The sequence below is a fragment of the Mustela erminea genome, chromosome 12, assembly GCF_009829155.1.
Source record: "Mustela erminea isolate mMusErm1 chromosome 12, mMusErm1.Pri, whole genome shotgun sequence".
Taxonomy (NCBI): Eukaryota; Metazoa; Chordata; class Mammalia; order Carnivora; family Mustelidae; genus Mustela; species Mustela erminea.
Window position 1 is genome coordinate 2,615,482 of NC_045625.1, and position 15,697 is coordinate 2,631,178.

The window sequence follows — 15,697 nt, forward strand, 5'->3', positions numbered from 1 at the left end:
GGACCCTGCCCTGACCCCGCTGCCCCATCCGCGACCGGGGGACCCTGCCCTGACCCCGCTGCCCCATCCGCGACCGGGGGACCCTGCCCTGACCCCGCTGCCCCATCCGCGACCGGGGGACCCTGCCCTGACCCCGCTGCCCCATCCGCGACCGGGGGACCCTGCCCTGACCCCGCTGCCCCATCCGCGACCGGGGGACCCTGCCCTGACCCCGCTGCCCCATCCGCGACCGGGGGACCCTGCCCTGACCCCACTGCCCCATCCGTGACCGGAGGACCCGTCCCGAGCCCCCGCTGCCCCGTCCACCATCGCAGACCCCGCCCTGACCCCGCTGCCCCGCAGGCTGTTCCCCAGCTTGAGCATCACCACGGAGCTCACCCACCCTTCCAACATGCGCTTCATGCAGTTCCGTGCTAAGGACAGCTACTCTCTGGCTCTTTCCAAGCTGGAAAAGGTGAGCAGCCACACTGGACCTCCCCCGCCCCACGTGCTGAGCTGTCAGGCCCCTGAGCCCGGAGGGAGTGAGCCGGGGGGGGGTTCTTGGAGCTCAGGGGCCACGGAAGGCCGAGGCACCTGCTCTCCTCTAGCCAAAGGGGGCCCGAGACGGGGACTCAGCTCCCGTGTGAGGCTCCTATGTCGCCCAGAGCCTTTAGGGACCCTGGCCCCCCTGATGGCCAGGTCCAGGCCTAGCCGTGCCTGGGGCTGAGGCTGCCCGCCATGTCTGTAAATACCAGCACGGGATGGGGACACCGACTAATTCCCCACGCCCCACGTATTGGGCCCAAATCGGAAACATGACGAGTCTCCGCCAGCGGGCAGGTGCACACAAAGGAGTGGGGGTCAGAGAGGGGAGGAAGTTGCCGGACCACATAGTGGCGGGGAGGCGGGGCGGGAATCCACTGTGGGCTTCACAGGGCTCCAGGAGGGACATCCACTGGCTGGCGTTGGTGTGGTGCTCTGGGGCACAGGGGTGGGCCACGGGGGACACAGGCCCTGGTGATATCGTCCCTGATAAGGCCGCTGGGAGGCACCTCTCCGCAGCAAGGGGCAGGGCCTGTGCTGGGGTGAGGGCAGGAGCAGGGAGCCTCGGCGGCCGTCCACCCAAGCAAGGCCAGGCCGTCCACCCCAGATAGAAGGGACAAGCGCTAGAGCGTCACCCTGACGCGGGCAGACAGTGGAAGGAGCCCAGGGGCAGGTCACGAGGCCCATGAGGACCTGGCGCCACGCGTGCCAGAGGGACGCCGGGCAGGGGGCCTCCAGCCCCTTGGAGGACACACAGGGGCTCCTGCTCGGCGCCCGTCCCGGCCAGGCCCTCTCCGGAGTGCGCTCTGCCGGGCGCCTGGGGCCGGTCCTCCCGGCCACGCTGAGACCCTCGCGGCAGCTGGGGGCTGAGCGTCCGCGCCTGGAACGGCAGGAACCTGCCGGACTCCATCCAGATGTTGCTCGGGATCGAGCCAGAGTCTTGCGATCTAGGAATTCTGGTCTGACCCGAGTAGGGATGGGGGTGACCGGCACGGGGTCGGGCTCCAGCCGCTGGTCCCTCGCTGCCCGCTCCCCAGAGCACACGCGGTCCCTCAGGCCTCCCACACAGACTGTTCTAGGAGGTGGGCTTCGAGGGAGCCTGCACTCCCACTCCCCTTCCTTCTGCGCTGACGGCCCCTGCCGGCCCCCGCGCAGCCTCACTTCCCGTGGCTGGTACACCCCCTGCCCAGCTCAGGACGACGAACCCCATCGTGGGGCTGCGTGTGGTCGGGGCCCGGACAGAAGGGAGGACATCGGCACGCGTGACCCCAGGACACTGCCTCGAGAAACATGTCTCCTCCAGGCTGACGTGGGCTGGGGGTCCTGGGCCACGGAGACGGGGGCGCCGCCAGAGCTGCGGGTTGTCACCTTCCCTCAGAGGGTCGGAGCCGACATCCCCCCACGACCACCGTGAGCCCCGGGCCTGGAGGCCACGGAGGCCTTGTCTTCTGACACGCCGGCTAGACTTGGCCTGGGGTCCCCCACGGGCTCTGGCCCCAGGCACGCCCCAGCTCCGATGGCTCAGCAGATGGCCGGGCGGCGACATCTCCCCCGGGAGCGGCTGGGCTCGTCTTTTGAAGAATTAACGGCAGTTTATTTTTATAAAAGTGTGCGCGTCTTCTGCTTCAAGCAACACTGAGATGATGGAGACGTTTTTTGGAAACGGCGACCCACGTTGCCGTTGGTGTGTGCCGGCCACAGCGCCGTGTGAAGAGAGGACCTGACAGGAGGCCGGGGAAGCCGGGACGAAGCGGTGGGGGTCCCCCACCCCATTCCGGCCGCTTGGCTGCCGAGGGGCTGCTGATCCCGACCGGCCTCCCGCCCCCGCTCCGCCTGCAGGAGGCGTCCCTGAGGCGCCAGCCCCAGAATCGGCAGGGTCTCCTGCAGCCTGAGGTCATGGGACCCCATGTTCAAGCACTGGGGACGTCGTGTTAAAGTCGCCGCAGCTGCCCCTCCGAAGGCCCCGTGGACCCAGTTCCTCCTCAGTTCCCCGGTGCCACTTGGACAGGAAGGCAGCCGGGTTCTGCCGCGCACCCGTGGGACGCAGACGCTCCCGGGGGACTTGGGCCTGCAGATCCGCGCCCAAACGGGGTGCACTTGACCGGGCAAATGCCGCCACCAGAACCCACCCCGCGACTTCACGCCCTGATGCCACACGCTGCTGCCCTCCAGGCGGCCCCTGGGTCTTCCATGTCCCCTGCCTGCCTCCCGCCTTTGAAGCAAGTCTGGTCCCATGAGAAAGGAGGCCTCTCGGCTGTCAGTTTTTGCAGATGAATCTTGGGTGCTGGGGGGAAACGGCCCCGAAGACGTCCGCGTCTGGCTCACTAGGGCCTAGATGCAGTGTGGTGCGCAGTCAAGGGACCGTGTAGACAGGAGAGGGCCCCCTGGGGGTCCACTGTCCTCCCCGGGGACCGGCCAGGCCGGAGGCGGAGGGCCAGTGGTCAGCAGGTGCACTACCGGCTGTGGGGCAGGAGTGAGCCACGAGCTGGGCAACTTGGTCAGCTTCTAGAAACGAAGCGGGAGGAAAAGACTGTCCCCAGAGCTGCGGGAAGGAGCGCCGCCCGCTGGCACCTTCATTCCACCCCGTGAAATCCACGCTGGGCTCCCGACGTCCGGAGCTGGGCGAGGGAGGCTCTGTGTTCCTGCTGCGAGGCTGTGGCGCCGTGTCCCGCAGCCACGGGAGCCTCCACGGCGGGTTCCTGGAACTCAGCGCTCGCCGTGGGGAACAGGAGGCAGAACGGTGCACGCGTTCCCGTGGTTTCATGTCCACAGTCCCACCGACTTCACTCACCCGGGCTCGAGGATAAAGTGACGGAGATTATTTCGAATGTTGGGACGGCGAGAGCCGTGCGTGAAAGCAAGCGTGGGCGGTCCTGTGGGACCGGCCAGGTCCCCCCTCCTGAGCTCTGGCCCCGAGTGCGTCTGGGGTTGGGGGGCACTAGCTGGGTGCTGGGGCCAAGCTCCGCCGTCTGCCGGTGCGCGCACTCCCTGCACGCCCCACGCGGCCGCGGCCTGAGCGCCCACCTGAGCCCCCTTTCCCGCAGAGGGAGCGGGAGAACGGCTCCAACCTGGCCTTCATGTTCCGCCTGCCCTTCGCCGCGGGCCGCGTCTTCAGCATCAGCATGCTGGACACCCTGCTCTACCAGGTCAGCGGGGGCGGGGAATGCCGCAGCCCAACCTCCTCTCCACCTCCAGCCGACGAAGCCCTGTTTGGAGCATCCCTCCCTGGGTCCCCCTGGTGTCTCCGTCCTCTTCCTCCCAGAAAGACACCGCTCTGGGCTCTGCTCCCGGCAGCCTCTGGGTCTCCGACCCCCGAGGCTGAGTCAGGCTTCCCAGCAGGGGACGGTGGGCGCCCCAGCGGGCACGGGAAGGGACCCGGCCTGTCCCCGGGGTGCCCGCGCCTCACTGCGGCCTCCTCTCCGGCCAGTCCTTCGTGAAGGACTACATGATCTCCATCACCAGGCTGCTGCTGGGCCTCGACACCACGCCGGGCTCCGGCTACCTCTGCGCCGTGAGTGACGGGGCCGGCCGGGCGGGCGGGCTGTTGTGGGGGTGCACGCGGCCGGCCCCCACTCAGGGCCGCCGCTCGCTCTAGATGCGGGTCGCGGAGGAGGACCTGTGGATCCGCACATACGGCCGGCTCTTCCAGAAGCTGTGCTCCTCTAGCGCCGAGATCCCCATCGGCATCTACCGCACCGAGTGCCACGTCTTCTCGAACTCCGAGGTTCGGGCGAAGGGCTCCGGAGGGTGGGCTCGCGCACCGGCGGCCCACAGGCTTCCTGTGAATTTCGTGTTGCCGCCGTGTTTCAGTTCCAGGATCCAGGCCTTGGCTTGCCAGGCCCTCCTGGGGTCAGGCTCATGTGCCCCCACGTGGGGTTGGGCGGCTGGGACTCCCGCGTGGGGCCGGGGAGCTTGAGAATGAGGGAGCCAGCTGGAGCTACAGTGGGCAGCCTGCCACGCAGGTCCCGCGCCCATGAGGGGCTCAGGCACTGTCTGGGGCCGTGGGCAGAGGCACCCCACCCCCGGCACCCAGGTTGTCTCTGGTTTCCTTTGCAGCCCCACGACCTCAGAGCCCAGGTGAGTGGCCCCATGAGCCTCCCATGAAGGTGTGCCCCCGACCCCAAGCCTGGGGAACAGGGTGACGGCGGGGCCGGGGGCGCGTCCCCAGCATGGGTCAGCCTTGGCAGAGCTCCAAGAGGGCCCCTGAGGATCCAAGCTCCTCCGGCCCCATGTGCACTGTGCATGTCCCACGGTGGCGCCCGTCATAGCGAGTGGCCCCCTCCTTGCTGTTCTGACCGGACCTCCATGCCCCCAGCCTCGCAGGGCCGCTGCCAGGCAGGAGTCTCCCCACGCCCCCTGGGTTCCCACACACCCGCTGAGCCGTTGTCACTCTCCCATCGGCCACGCCCCCGCCCCTGCTCTCCTGCGCGCCACTCTCCTAGAGGGGGAGACTGGGGCTCACGCAGGGGTGGGCCTCCGCGGCAAAGTCAGGACTGGCCGGGTCCAGGGGGGAGGGCCCCAAGAGGTGGTAGGAGCCACCCTCGCTCCCCCGGCAAACGTGGACAGACCTGGAGGCTGGCGGCTTGGGCTGGAGGAGGAAGGCCCTTGTGCCCCTGGGGCCTGGGGTCCCCCAGCAGAAGGCTGGGCTCCCCTCCCCTCACCCTCCCACCTCGGCCAGTCCCAGATCTCAGTGAGCGTGGAGGACTGCCAGGACACGCAGGAAGCCAGGGGGCCCTGGGGCGTGCAGGCGGGCGGCGGCAGCGGCAGCACCCACGGCCGGCACCCGGTCGGTGGGGACCCAGCCGAGCACCCGCTGCTGCGGCGCAAGAGCCTGCCGTGGGCCCGGAAGCTGAGCCGCAGGGGCTCCAAGCCGGCGGGGAAGGCGGCGGCCGCCGAGTGGGCCGGCCAGCAGAGGCTCAGCCTGTACGGCCGCTCCGAGCGCCAGGAGCTCTCCGAGCTGGTCAAGAACCGCATGAAGCACCTGGGGCTGCCCACCACTGGCTACGGTAAGAGCCCAGGCGCCACCGCCCGCCACGGGGCTGGGACAGACACGGCGCTTGACCCGGGTGCCCAGGGGCCGCCTCTGCTCAGGGCCTCTGCGCTGCCCGCCACACCCATGCGGCCCCTTAGAGACCCTCTGGTGCCAGGACACAGGATCTTCCCAGAACTGGCCCTGAGCCCCGCAGGGAGGGCTCCCCCTCACCGCTCTGGGGCCTCAGTCTCCCCATCTGTAAAACGGGACTAGATCAAGCTGACTGAGCCCAGCGTGTGGAACTCATGGGAGCCGTGGCCGGGGTGCGGGCCAGGCCAGGCCGGGCTCCCCCAAAGCCAAGGCCACAGTCCTCATGTGGGTTCAGTGAGGCGTCTCTGGGGTCAGAAACGCAGCGTGCACTGTGTTCCCATGGAGAACGGGAATGTGGCAGGGAGACCCCGCAGCCCCCGGCCACCCCTTCCCCGGCTTTCCCAGCAGCCAGAGCGTCTGGGGCTCGGCAGGGGGCAGCTGGAGCTGTGGCCACCATGGACGTGGGGCCCCACAGCTGCTCCTGAGACACGGGCCCTGCTTCCGCTGCTTGTGGCTGCTCCCCAGACCCTGGCAGCCCCCTTTTCTGTGGAGCTTATTTTGGAGGAAAGTTCATGACCTTGGCCAAAAGCAGACCCAGAGGAGAGATGCTCTATCCCACGCCCGCTCTGGAGGTGCTGCCTCTGTTCCTGCTGCTGCCCGTCGCCACCCACACACTGCACTGGGTCGAGCCTCTGGCGGGCGTGGGGTTCCCTCTCGGGGACTCTGCCTGGGGCTCAGGCTTGGCTGTCCCCCTGCGGGCACGGGCTCTCGGCAGCCTGCGTCCTGCGTGTGCCTGGCTCAGGGGCCCTAGTGCCCCCTCCAGGTGGGACCAGAGGCTAGAGTCTGGGGCCGGCCCTGCCCCCACCATGCAGAAGCTGCACGCTCCACCTCTGTTCCCCTCCACGTCTCTGCCCCTCAGGACGGTGCTCACCGGGCCCCACGGCCAGGGTCAGCAGAGACTCCGGCCCACCGACCCCGGGACTGACACCTGTCCCACATTCCCTTAACCTCCGCACCCCCCTGCCCTCCCCAGAGCTTGGCAGAGAAGGAAGCCACATGGTGGTGGCGGACCTGCTTCCCCGGCGGCTGGCGCTGGCCGTCCCCGCGTGCACGGCCTCCCGCGTGCGGCCGGCTGCCCCCGCCGCGCCGGCCGCCGCACTGCTTGCTGACCTCTCTCTCTCTCTGTTTCTGCCCGCTCCCCCGCTGTGTGCTCCGTAGAGGATGTAGCAAATTTAACGGCCAGTGATGTCATGAATCGGGTAAACCTGGGATATTTGCAAGGTAATTCTGCTCGGCCGGGTCCGGCCGCCACACGAGGGGCCTCCGGCCGTGCCGGCGGGCCGCCCCAGCCAGGCAGGCGGACAGGAGAGTCGGCAGGAGAGGGCTCTGCAGGCAGGGCCCCTGTGCTTCCCAGGCCGCCCCTGTGCAGGGCCCGGGCGGTCACCGCGCCGCCGTTGGGTTGCACCACAGTCTTGCTCCCATGTGCTCTCAGCCCACCCGCCTCCAGGGAAGCCGTCCAGGCGGATGGTTCCGGGCCTGGGTCCCGTGGGTGCACACACACGGGGGAGCGCGGCGAGGCCTGGGCCAGCAACAGGGACACTGGGGTCTGCTCTGCCCTGGGCTTTCATGGGCCGCCTGTGTCGGCAGAACTGGCAGGAGCTCCAAGAGGGCAAGAGGGGCCTCCGCTTCCGGCCAAGACAGAGCCGGTCCTCCCTTCTCTCACCTGGGGTCACGCTTCTTCCAAGAAGACACCCAGCAGCCTCCCAGATCAGCTCTGAGACCCCCAACAGGAGGCAGAGCAGCATCAGGCCGCAGGCCCTGCTGCCAGGCCCCCTTCCTTCCCGGGCAGTTCTTTGCAGCCCTAGAGAAAGCTCCGAGTGCACGTGCCCAGGCCCCCTGGGGCAGCACCTCCGTCCAGAGCTGGGCCAGGAGCCGTCTGGGCCAGACCCAGGCCCCAGAATGGAAACCTCAGTGGGGGACTGGCCCGTTAAGGCCCGTGCTGAGAAGGCCTTGGCCTCTCCTGGGTTCTTGTGCTTTTCCTTGCAAGCGGGGATGGTGTTCATGGAAGACCCACGGGCCAGCACGGATCCAAGTCCGGCAGCTTCCATGAGCAGGGTGGCCGCGGGACCCCTCCCAGTGCCCGGCCACCCCTGCTTCCTACCGAGGCTGAGCACCTCCCAATGTGGGTGTTGGGAAGTGCCTGAGGCCGGGGGCAGAGGAGAGGGAAGCTCCTTAGCCAGGCCCCCAGGGGAGGGCATCCACCCCAGGCAGCCCTCTGGAGGGTGCGGCTGCCGGCCCTCATCCCTGCTGGCTGCCACCCGTGAGGCCGGTGGCTGAGACTTGATTAGGTGCGGGGCTGGGGGGCAGAGAACGCAGACCCCGGTGTGGGGCGGGGAGGGCCAGTGGCATGGCAGCACCAGGTCTGCAGGGTTGCCGGAAGGCCTGAGGCAGGAGGAGTGCGGGGGTGGGGCGCAGAGTAAGGGGACAGCTCCTTTGGCCGTTTGCCAGGAGGGCCGTCAGCAGCCCCCTGCCCCCACCTGAGCACGGTGGCCACAGTGCAGCTCACCTGTCCCGGGAAAACTGGGGTCAGTGGCTCGTGACCAAGCAGCCCCCACCCCCTGGCGCTTCGGCTGGGCCCCCACAGCCTACCCGCCCACCTCACGGCCCAGCACCCCCAGAGGCACAAAGGTGGGCCTGGCTCGGTCCGGTCCTAAGCTGTTGGTTTCAGGAACACCTTGGTCGTCTGGGGGAGACGCGCGGGCCCAGGCTGGGTGGGGAGGGCCCCATGAGGCAGGAGCCAGCGTGTGAGATGGCTGCCCAGCCACGGAGGGGTGGCCCGTGTGCCCTGGGGGAACCAGCTGTTGGCTCTGACCCCAGAACCACCCCCCACTTTCTGTGTGCTGACCCAGCGTCCGTCTCCACGTGGCCGCTCCGCTGGTGCCTGTGGTTGGGGGTCAGTAAGACCCACCTCCCTCTCCTCCTGCGGCACCCCTGCACGTGCCACGAGGCCCACCCCGGAGACACTTGGGGGGCCTGGGGCTGGGAGGTGTGCTGTCCCACATGGCCACCGATTGAGCCCCCCTGCTCAAAGGCCGGCAGCTTCCACCAAAGGGCCCCAACATGAGCCGTGGAAAGAGCAGAGAGCTGCGGTCACCAGGCAGCTGTTCCCGGAGTGGACGCAGAGGCTGGCGCCAGGGGACGGCCCAAAAGTTTGAACATGTTCACTGGCCCCCAGGGCCCAGCCCGTGCCCCGGCCTGCCTCCAGGGAAGCTGCTGTGCCCGGCCTGTAGCTGCCGTGTGGAGTCGGCTGGCACAGCTTGACCCCCAGCCCAGCCGGCCCACGGGCCGCTTCTCCAGCTTTGCAGAGAATCCCTTCCTCGGGGGCCCGGCCGGTGCGGTCCTGCCGACGGGGGTGGCGCAGGGAGAAGGAAATGACAGGAGCTGGGGGTACCGGCCACGGGAGCTGGACCCCTCTGCAGTGCCGTCCCCTGGATGGCCGCCCAGGGTCAGGAGATGCCTTCTGACATTGCCGATGGGTAAACTGAGGTCACGAGCCATTCGTTTCTCTGCCAGTGAGCACAGGGCCTCTGGCAGTCCTGTGCGTGGCCAGGGGGACATCTGTGGCGGGACTGCTGCTTCTCCAGACCCCGTTCCCCCCCCACGGGCTGCGTCCCCACAGCCACCCATGCGCCAGAGACCAAGTCATCCCTATGGGCTCTGAAGGGGCTGGGAGAGGGGCCTGTGGGCCGGCGCCGTGGAGCAGGCGTTGGGAAACAGGACGCATGTCCAAAGCAGAGAAGGGTGGTCAGCCTGGTAGGGAGGGGCCGGCGGGAGGGCTGGGTCAGGGTGCGTGTGCGCATGTGTGTGGGCACGTGGGCGCACGCAGGTGTGTGCAAGCGGCAGGTGTGCCCGTGGCTGCCACGTCGGAGCTGCCGGCTGCCCGGGCCTGTGGGTGTCAGCCCGTGCCCACGCCATCGTGGCAGACCCCAGCCCGTGCCGGGCCCGCGGCAGGTACCCATCCGGCAGGGCTAGCCCCACGGGGTGCAGGCAAGACGCCCGGGAAGGCGAGGAAGATCCTGGGGCCAGGCCAGAGCCCCCGGCTCTTGGGGCGTGGCAGAGTGGAGGGGCGCAGCGGACCGGTGACCACACGGGCCCGTGTCCTTTCCAGACGAGATGAATGACCAGCAGAACACGCTCTCCTACGTCCTCATCAACCCCCCGCCCGACACGAGGCTGGAGCCCAACGACATCGTGTGAGTCCCGCGTTCCCCCCACAAGCGGACCCCACGCCCCCCCACCCCGGCCCGGGCGGAGGACAGCGTCCAGGGCTCTCCCACCCCGCAGGTACCTCATCCGCTCCGACCCGCTGGCGCACGTGGCCAGCAGCCCGCAGAGCCAGAAGAGCAGCGGCAGCCACAGGCCGGCTTCCTGCAACCCCGAGACCCGTGACGAGACGCAGCTCTGAGCCGGCCCCGCGAGGAGCCCCACCCCACGACGGCATGCCTCACGCTGCATGGAGCGCCGGGGCCCCGCCGTGCCCCCACAGCGCCCCGGCGTCGGTCTGGCCCGCCCCGGACAGGAGCCCTCCCCGGGGAGAAGGGGGCGCGTGCCCCGGGCCCCAGGAGAAGCGGGCGGGGAGGCCTTTTTTAACCTGTTTTTACAAACCTGTACGGTCCGCGTCCCCTCGCAACGCACTGCAACTCGTGACGGGGTCCGGCTGCGGCGGACGAGGAGGCGGGCAGGGGTGCATGCGGACGGGAGGGAGCCAAGCCCCCGACGACTGTGCTCACTCACACAGCTCACGCGGAAGCCGTGTTCCCGCGGCCACGTACCGATGGCCCGCTCACGGGGCCGGGTCTGGCCACGCGACAGTGAGGGTCTGGCCCAGGGTCGGTCCGAGGGGCTCCCCTGCCGGCGAGCACTCCAGCACGGTGCGGCCGGCAGGAGAGGGGAGCCGTGAACCCCGGGAAGTCAGCAGCTTGGCCTGGAGCCCCCAACCCTGAGGCCGGGCCTGCTCAGAGCACATGGAGGGGAGCGGGCTGCCTCGAGACCCCCGAGGGGTCCGCTGCCATACGAAGGTTCCTGCGACCCAGGACTTTGCGGCCAAGAACAAGAAGTCGTCCTTCCCGTCCGTGTTGACGTGAACGGCCGCGGCCCCGCGTCCATGGGCGTCAGGCAGGGCTGGTGCGTTTCCACTGGCTGCTGGACGCTTGTTAGCACCGACCCAAAGCACAACTCACCCTGGGCTGCTGGCCCAGGTTCTCTCTGCGAGGGAAGGATGTGGAAGTCGTGGTGCCACGCCGCCGGGCTTCCCTTGTCACTGTGTGTGACAGGTGTTGTGCAGTCAGGGCTGGAACCTTCTATTAAATGGATGCTTTCTGCAAACATCAGGGTCGGTTATAAGGCTTTCCCGCCGTGGCCTCGTGGTCTAGGCCTGGCCCAGTCCCACTCCCTAGCCGCCCCCCCAGCCCAATTCCAAGGGTGAGACATGCGTGCTGTGGCCCCTGCCCCACCCAGACCCCACAGGGAAGGCCCCGTCCCAAGGAAATGCTGCCGGCCTGGGCCTTCATGGCCGCCGGGCATCTGGGTGCTGGCAGCTGGGAAGCATGGCTGGGGTGGGGGCTCCCTGGGATGGGTACGGGGACCCCAGGCTCTGCCGGAGCCCCCTAGCAGGTGTTGGACACGGCATCCAGATGGTGGCAGGCAGCAGAGGGGCCCGCTCCCCCAGCCCTCGGCCACACGAGTCCAGCTCACCGCCCCCACCCAGGGCCTCCTGCCCTCAGTGAGCTCGCAAGGACTTCGTGTGGCCATCCTGGGGCCAGGGCTGCTGAGCGGGTGGGGGCCTCCGGGGACGGGCCGGTGGGGACGGGCCGGCGGGGACGGCAGCCCGCACTGATGCGTGAGGACAACGGGGCCGATGGCACGAATGCCAGGAGGGGCCACCGCGGGATGGGCGAGCAGCTTCTCTGCGTTTCCTGGCAGGAGTCTTCAGACACAAGGAGGAACTTCTGGTTCCTCCTGTGACGGGACACTGCTCGGACAGGAGTCCTCACGAGGGGCTAGGCGGGCCCAGCTGACGGGAGGGCGAGGGGAAGGGGCCATCGTGGGGATGCGGCAGGGGGGAACGCCCCCTACAAAAGGGCAAGTTGTGCCCACAAGTGGCGGCAGAGGCGGCAAACGCCAGGACAACCCCAAACCGTCTCCAAAGGTCCAAGCGGTGAGCCGGGAGATGAAGGGACGCGGCGCCCGGGAAGGTGCCGTGAAACCCACCGCAGGCAGGAGGCAGGTCCCCAAACCAAGGACAGGCCGTGAGAACACCAAGGAGCAGGGAGGTTACCCCACCTACACGCACGGCAGGAGGAGCCCCCAGATTAGCAAAAGCCACGCGCTGTGTGTCGGCAGGAGCAGCCTGCGACCCCGTCCAGGCCCCCAGGGGCAGCCGGCTGGCCGGAACCACCTTCACCCCTAGTGAGGTCAGCAGGAGCCTGGGGAATGTGTCCACCCACGGAGCTGGGTCGTGGGCCCTGCCCCGGGCCTGCCAGCTTGAGCCCACTGCAGCTGTGGCTCCTCCCACCTTGCCCTGGCTGCAGTGCTGAGCGGCCACAAATGATCCCATCAGGTCTGGCCTGCCCACCCGGGCCTGGCACAGAGCCGGGGTCTTCGGGGCAGTAGCCCCTCATGCCCATGGCACTCCGCAGGGGCCCTTTCTAAAGGGGGCAGTGCACACAGCCTCCCCCACTGCACAGGCAGGCCCCCGGGGTCTCTGGGCCCCAGAGGTAGACCCCTTCTTGGAAGGGCTCCTCAGATAGGGTTCCCCTGTTTGCAGTGTGCCTGGCTCCCAGGTAGGGCTCCTCACGGCTGCCAACACCGAGCCTCCAGGGTCCCTCTGGGGTTGCCAGGAGGACTGCTCACTATGCCACTTGTTGCCCTGTCCTGTGTCCTGAGACGCTGTAGGCTCCAGATTTGCTCTGGGCTTCTGCCACGGCCCCCTCTTCCTTCCCATCTTGGGGTCCTGGTCCTTCAGGACAGGAGGCCGGGGGCACTCCTCACCCACCCTGAGCTCTGGGATGGTTCCAGTGGCTGGTACCCAGCCATCCTGCTGTACACGTGGTCTCAGGGCTCTTCCAAGGGGAACCCCTTCCCCCAGCACCTCCTCCGAGAGCTGGTACTGAGCCCTTGGGTCCCCAGTGAAGGAGCTGAGAGGGACAAGACACACCAGGGGCCCCAAAGCCCCTCTCCAAGCCTCAAAGACAGGACAACAGTGGGCACCAAATTCAGGGCTGTCTTGTCCTTTGTCCCCAAATCCAAACCCAGAGTCCAGTGGTCAAACCGCGTGCTAAGTGCCTGGGGACTTCCGCGCGGGGCGGCGTTCCATCTGTAGACCCGCCCGGGTGACGGGGTCTCCCCAGCTGAGCCCTGGCCACTGCCCTGCTTCCAAATGCGTCCTAAGTGACCGCAGGCATCCCGCGCGTCTCGCACGGGGCTTCCTCCCGGGGCCTTCACTGTCTCACTGTTCCGTGACCCCCTCGCACAACGCGTTTCCAGACGCAGCTGGTGCCGAGTGGGTCCAGAGACGCCGGCTCACACGCTGGACTGTTGGCAGCCCCCGTCTGACCGGGACACTCGTCCCCTGTTCACCTTTGCTTTTCGAGGAGAGCTTTCATGTTTCTTCGGATAATAACCACTTGGGTTTTTCTTTTCCTATCTTTTGTTGACCTAAAAAAAAAAGCCAGCGACTTTACCAGCAAAACGAGTTTACTGGGGTAGAGCAGAGAATTACAGCTCCGGACGAGCGGCGCGTGGTGGGTCCAGGCCAGCCCAGCGGTGGAGGCCGGGAGGCTCCTTCGCCGAGTTCCCGCGAGCCCCTTCCTTCTGCCGGGGACAGAGAACCAGACAGGCTCTTCCTGTGGCAACGCAAGCGTGAGCGGGGGCGGGGGGGCACTTTTTTCTTTTTTTAAGACTTTGTTTGACCGAGAGAGCACAAGTGGGTGGAGCAGAGGGAGAGGGGGAAGCAGGCTCCCCGCTGAGCAGGGAGGACCACGCAGGACTCGATCCCAGGACCCCGGGACCCTGACCTGAGCCGAAGGCAGACGGTTAACCCACTGAGCCCCCCAGGCGCCCCCAGACACGACATTCAATGAGATTTCCTTCGTTTAGTTCCACAAGTCATACCTCATTTTTCTTCTCTTACTACGAAGGTTTGGGTGTCCAGTAACGCCTCGCCTAGTCCTGGTGACGGAAGGCAACCTGGCCTCCATCCTGACTGACACGGGGACACTCCGGCATCTCCCTGCCAGATGTGGGGTTTGCTGGAGGCCCCTGGCGGGTGTAGCCGAGTCACCGCATTTCTAACGGCAGGAACGAGCACAGCGCCTTCGACGCCGGCGGCCGTTCCCACGCACGCTCTCTCTCGCGCTACTGGTATGGATTACGCCGAGACGGTTTCAACCCTGTGGTGTCACATCTTCCAAAAGGCGGCTGGACCCACTCCATGACTTCAGCCCGGCTTCTGCACGTCAGTCCCCTGTGAGAGGGACCGCGGGCCCGTGCCCCGCGCTGCTTTTGGTCAGCCCTGCCGGCGGCCGCGCTGGGTTCACCGACCAGCTCTACTGCGCGTGGTTCCCTCGTCCGCGTCCGCTTGTCCCACGCCGGATTCCTTCCTGCCACCTTCTACTATGATTTTAGCCTCCTTGGTGAAAGCTCATTTTGTTTTTTCTGATCTTTTTAAATTTCCAACAAAGACGTTCGGGACTGCAGCTTTCTGAGGCTGGTCGTGGGAGCCCGCAGACGGCAACATGCAGAAGGCGTCAGGCGCTCTGGATGGGAGCAGGTGCCTCCCCAAACACCACGACCTGCGAGCAGGCCACAGGCCGCCGGCGCGCTGCTCACCACCCGTTCGGGGAGCCCAGAAGCGCAAGCCAGGCCTCACTGGGTAGGAAGGGGTCAACGGGCCTCACCCCTTTCAGGAGGCGCTGGGGGAGGATCAGTGTCTTGCCTTTTCCAGATCCTGGAGGCCACCCATGTTCCCGAGCTCCTGGTCGCTACATCTACGGTCAAAGCCAGCTGCGTGGCACCTTCCTGTGCCCTCCTCTGTGGCCACAGCTCCTCCTCTGACGCTCGGCTGCCTCCCTCTTGCACTCCTGAGAGCCCCTGTGCCCTGCTGGGCTCCACAGACAAGGTCAGCTGAGAAGCAAGCCCGATTCCTGCCACAGCCTTAACCCATTCACCACCAACCAAGCACGGTCACACACAGGGTCTGCAGACGAGGCCGTGGACACCTGTGGGGCCGTCACTCTGCCTTCCATGGGTGCCAGCAGGCCTGAGCCACATCGTGGCCCAGGTGGGATGCTGGGGAAAAGGGGTGTGCTCCAGAGGGCTCTGGGCCATCAGACCCACGCAAACAAATGCTACGGGGCGTCCACCTCACACACGGCCGTGAAAGCCATGTGCGCACAGACCCAAACACAGCAGGCTGCCACACACGCCTCCATACACTCGGCCGCCCGAAGATCATCCGTGGTAACCAGGCCAAATAGATCTGAATAATGTCTTTATCACGACACCCGCTAAACCACGGAACATCAGAGAATGGACCATTTGTATTCTCTTTCCTGTGTTACCTTTCAAAATTGTATCTGTTGTGAATTAATAAGAAAAAAGACAGACAACCCAGCAGAAAAAGAGGCGAAACACTTGAACAGGCACCTTACAAGAGAGGAAACTCAGAACGACCCGCAAAGACACGGAAACGTGCTCTCTTCTGCCGTGGTCAGGGCAGCGCTGTGAGCGCCCAAGATGAGCTTGTGTCCAGATGAGCTTAGACACCAGCCGCGGCGTCTAAGACCCTGTTTAGATTATTGTTTAAATTTCTGTGAATCGTAAGAAGAAGTACCAGGCAGTGAAAGAACAGGCCGGAGGCTCCCGGGAGAGGAGACCACACACATCCTGCTTCCCACAGAACTGTGGAAACAAAAGTCAAACTTAAGTGTCTGGAAAGCAGGGATTGTTTTACTGCACGAACCCACTCCCAGTCCAGGCAAGGAGAGTCCCTCCGCATGGGCAGCACCATCCCCGGGTCCCAGTGAAAGCAGCACGCCGTAGGGAGAACACTTC

General features: G+C 66.9%; 1 protein-coding gene across 10 annotated transcripts in view; it reads left to right on the forward strand.

Annotated features, from left to right (window-relative positions):
- The window catches only part of KCNT1 (potassium sodium-activated channel subfamily T member 1), a 62,880-nt gene extending 51,911 nt beyond the window's left edge, over positions 1-10,969 (forward strand). For 8 of the 10 annotated variants that reach the window (XM_032308114.1, XM_032308113.1, XM_032308121.1 and 5 more), the window contains 9 exons: positions 343-454; positions 3,567-3,668; positions 3,950-4,033; positions 4,118-4,246; positions 4,579-4,599; positions 5,201-5,528; positions 6,803-6,865; positions 9,753-9,837; positions 9,929-10,969. In XM_032308114.1, the coding sequence (XP_032164005.1) occupies positions 343-454; positions 3,567-3,668; positions 3,950-4,033; positions 4,118-4,246; positions 4,579-4,599; positions 5,201-5,528; positions 6,803-6,865; positions 9,753-9,837; positions 9,929-10,049 (1,045 nt within the window). In that variant the 3' untranslated portion in view covers positions 10,050-10,969. The remainder of the gene's footprint in view (positions 1-342; positions 455-3,566; positions 3,669-3,949; positions 4,034-4,117; positions 4,247-4,578; positions 4,600-5,200; positions 5,529-6,802; positions 6,866-9,752; positions 9,838-9,928) is intronic. The other 2 variants (XM_032308115.1, XM_032308120.1) reach the window with 1 other exon arrangement.
- The last annotated feature ends 4,728 nt before the right edge of the window (positions 10,970-15,697 follow it).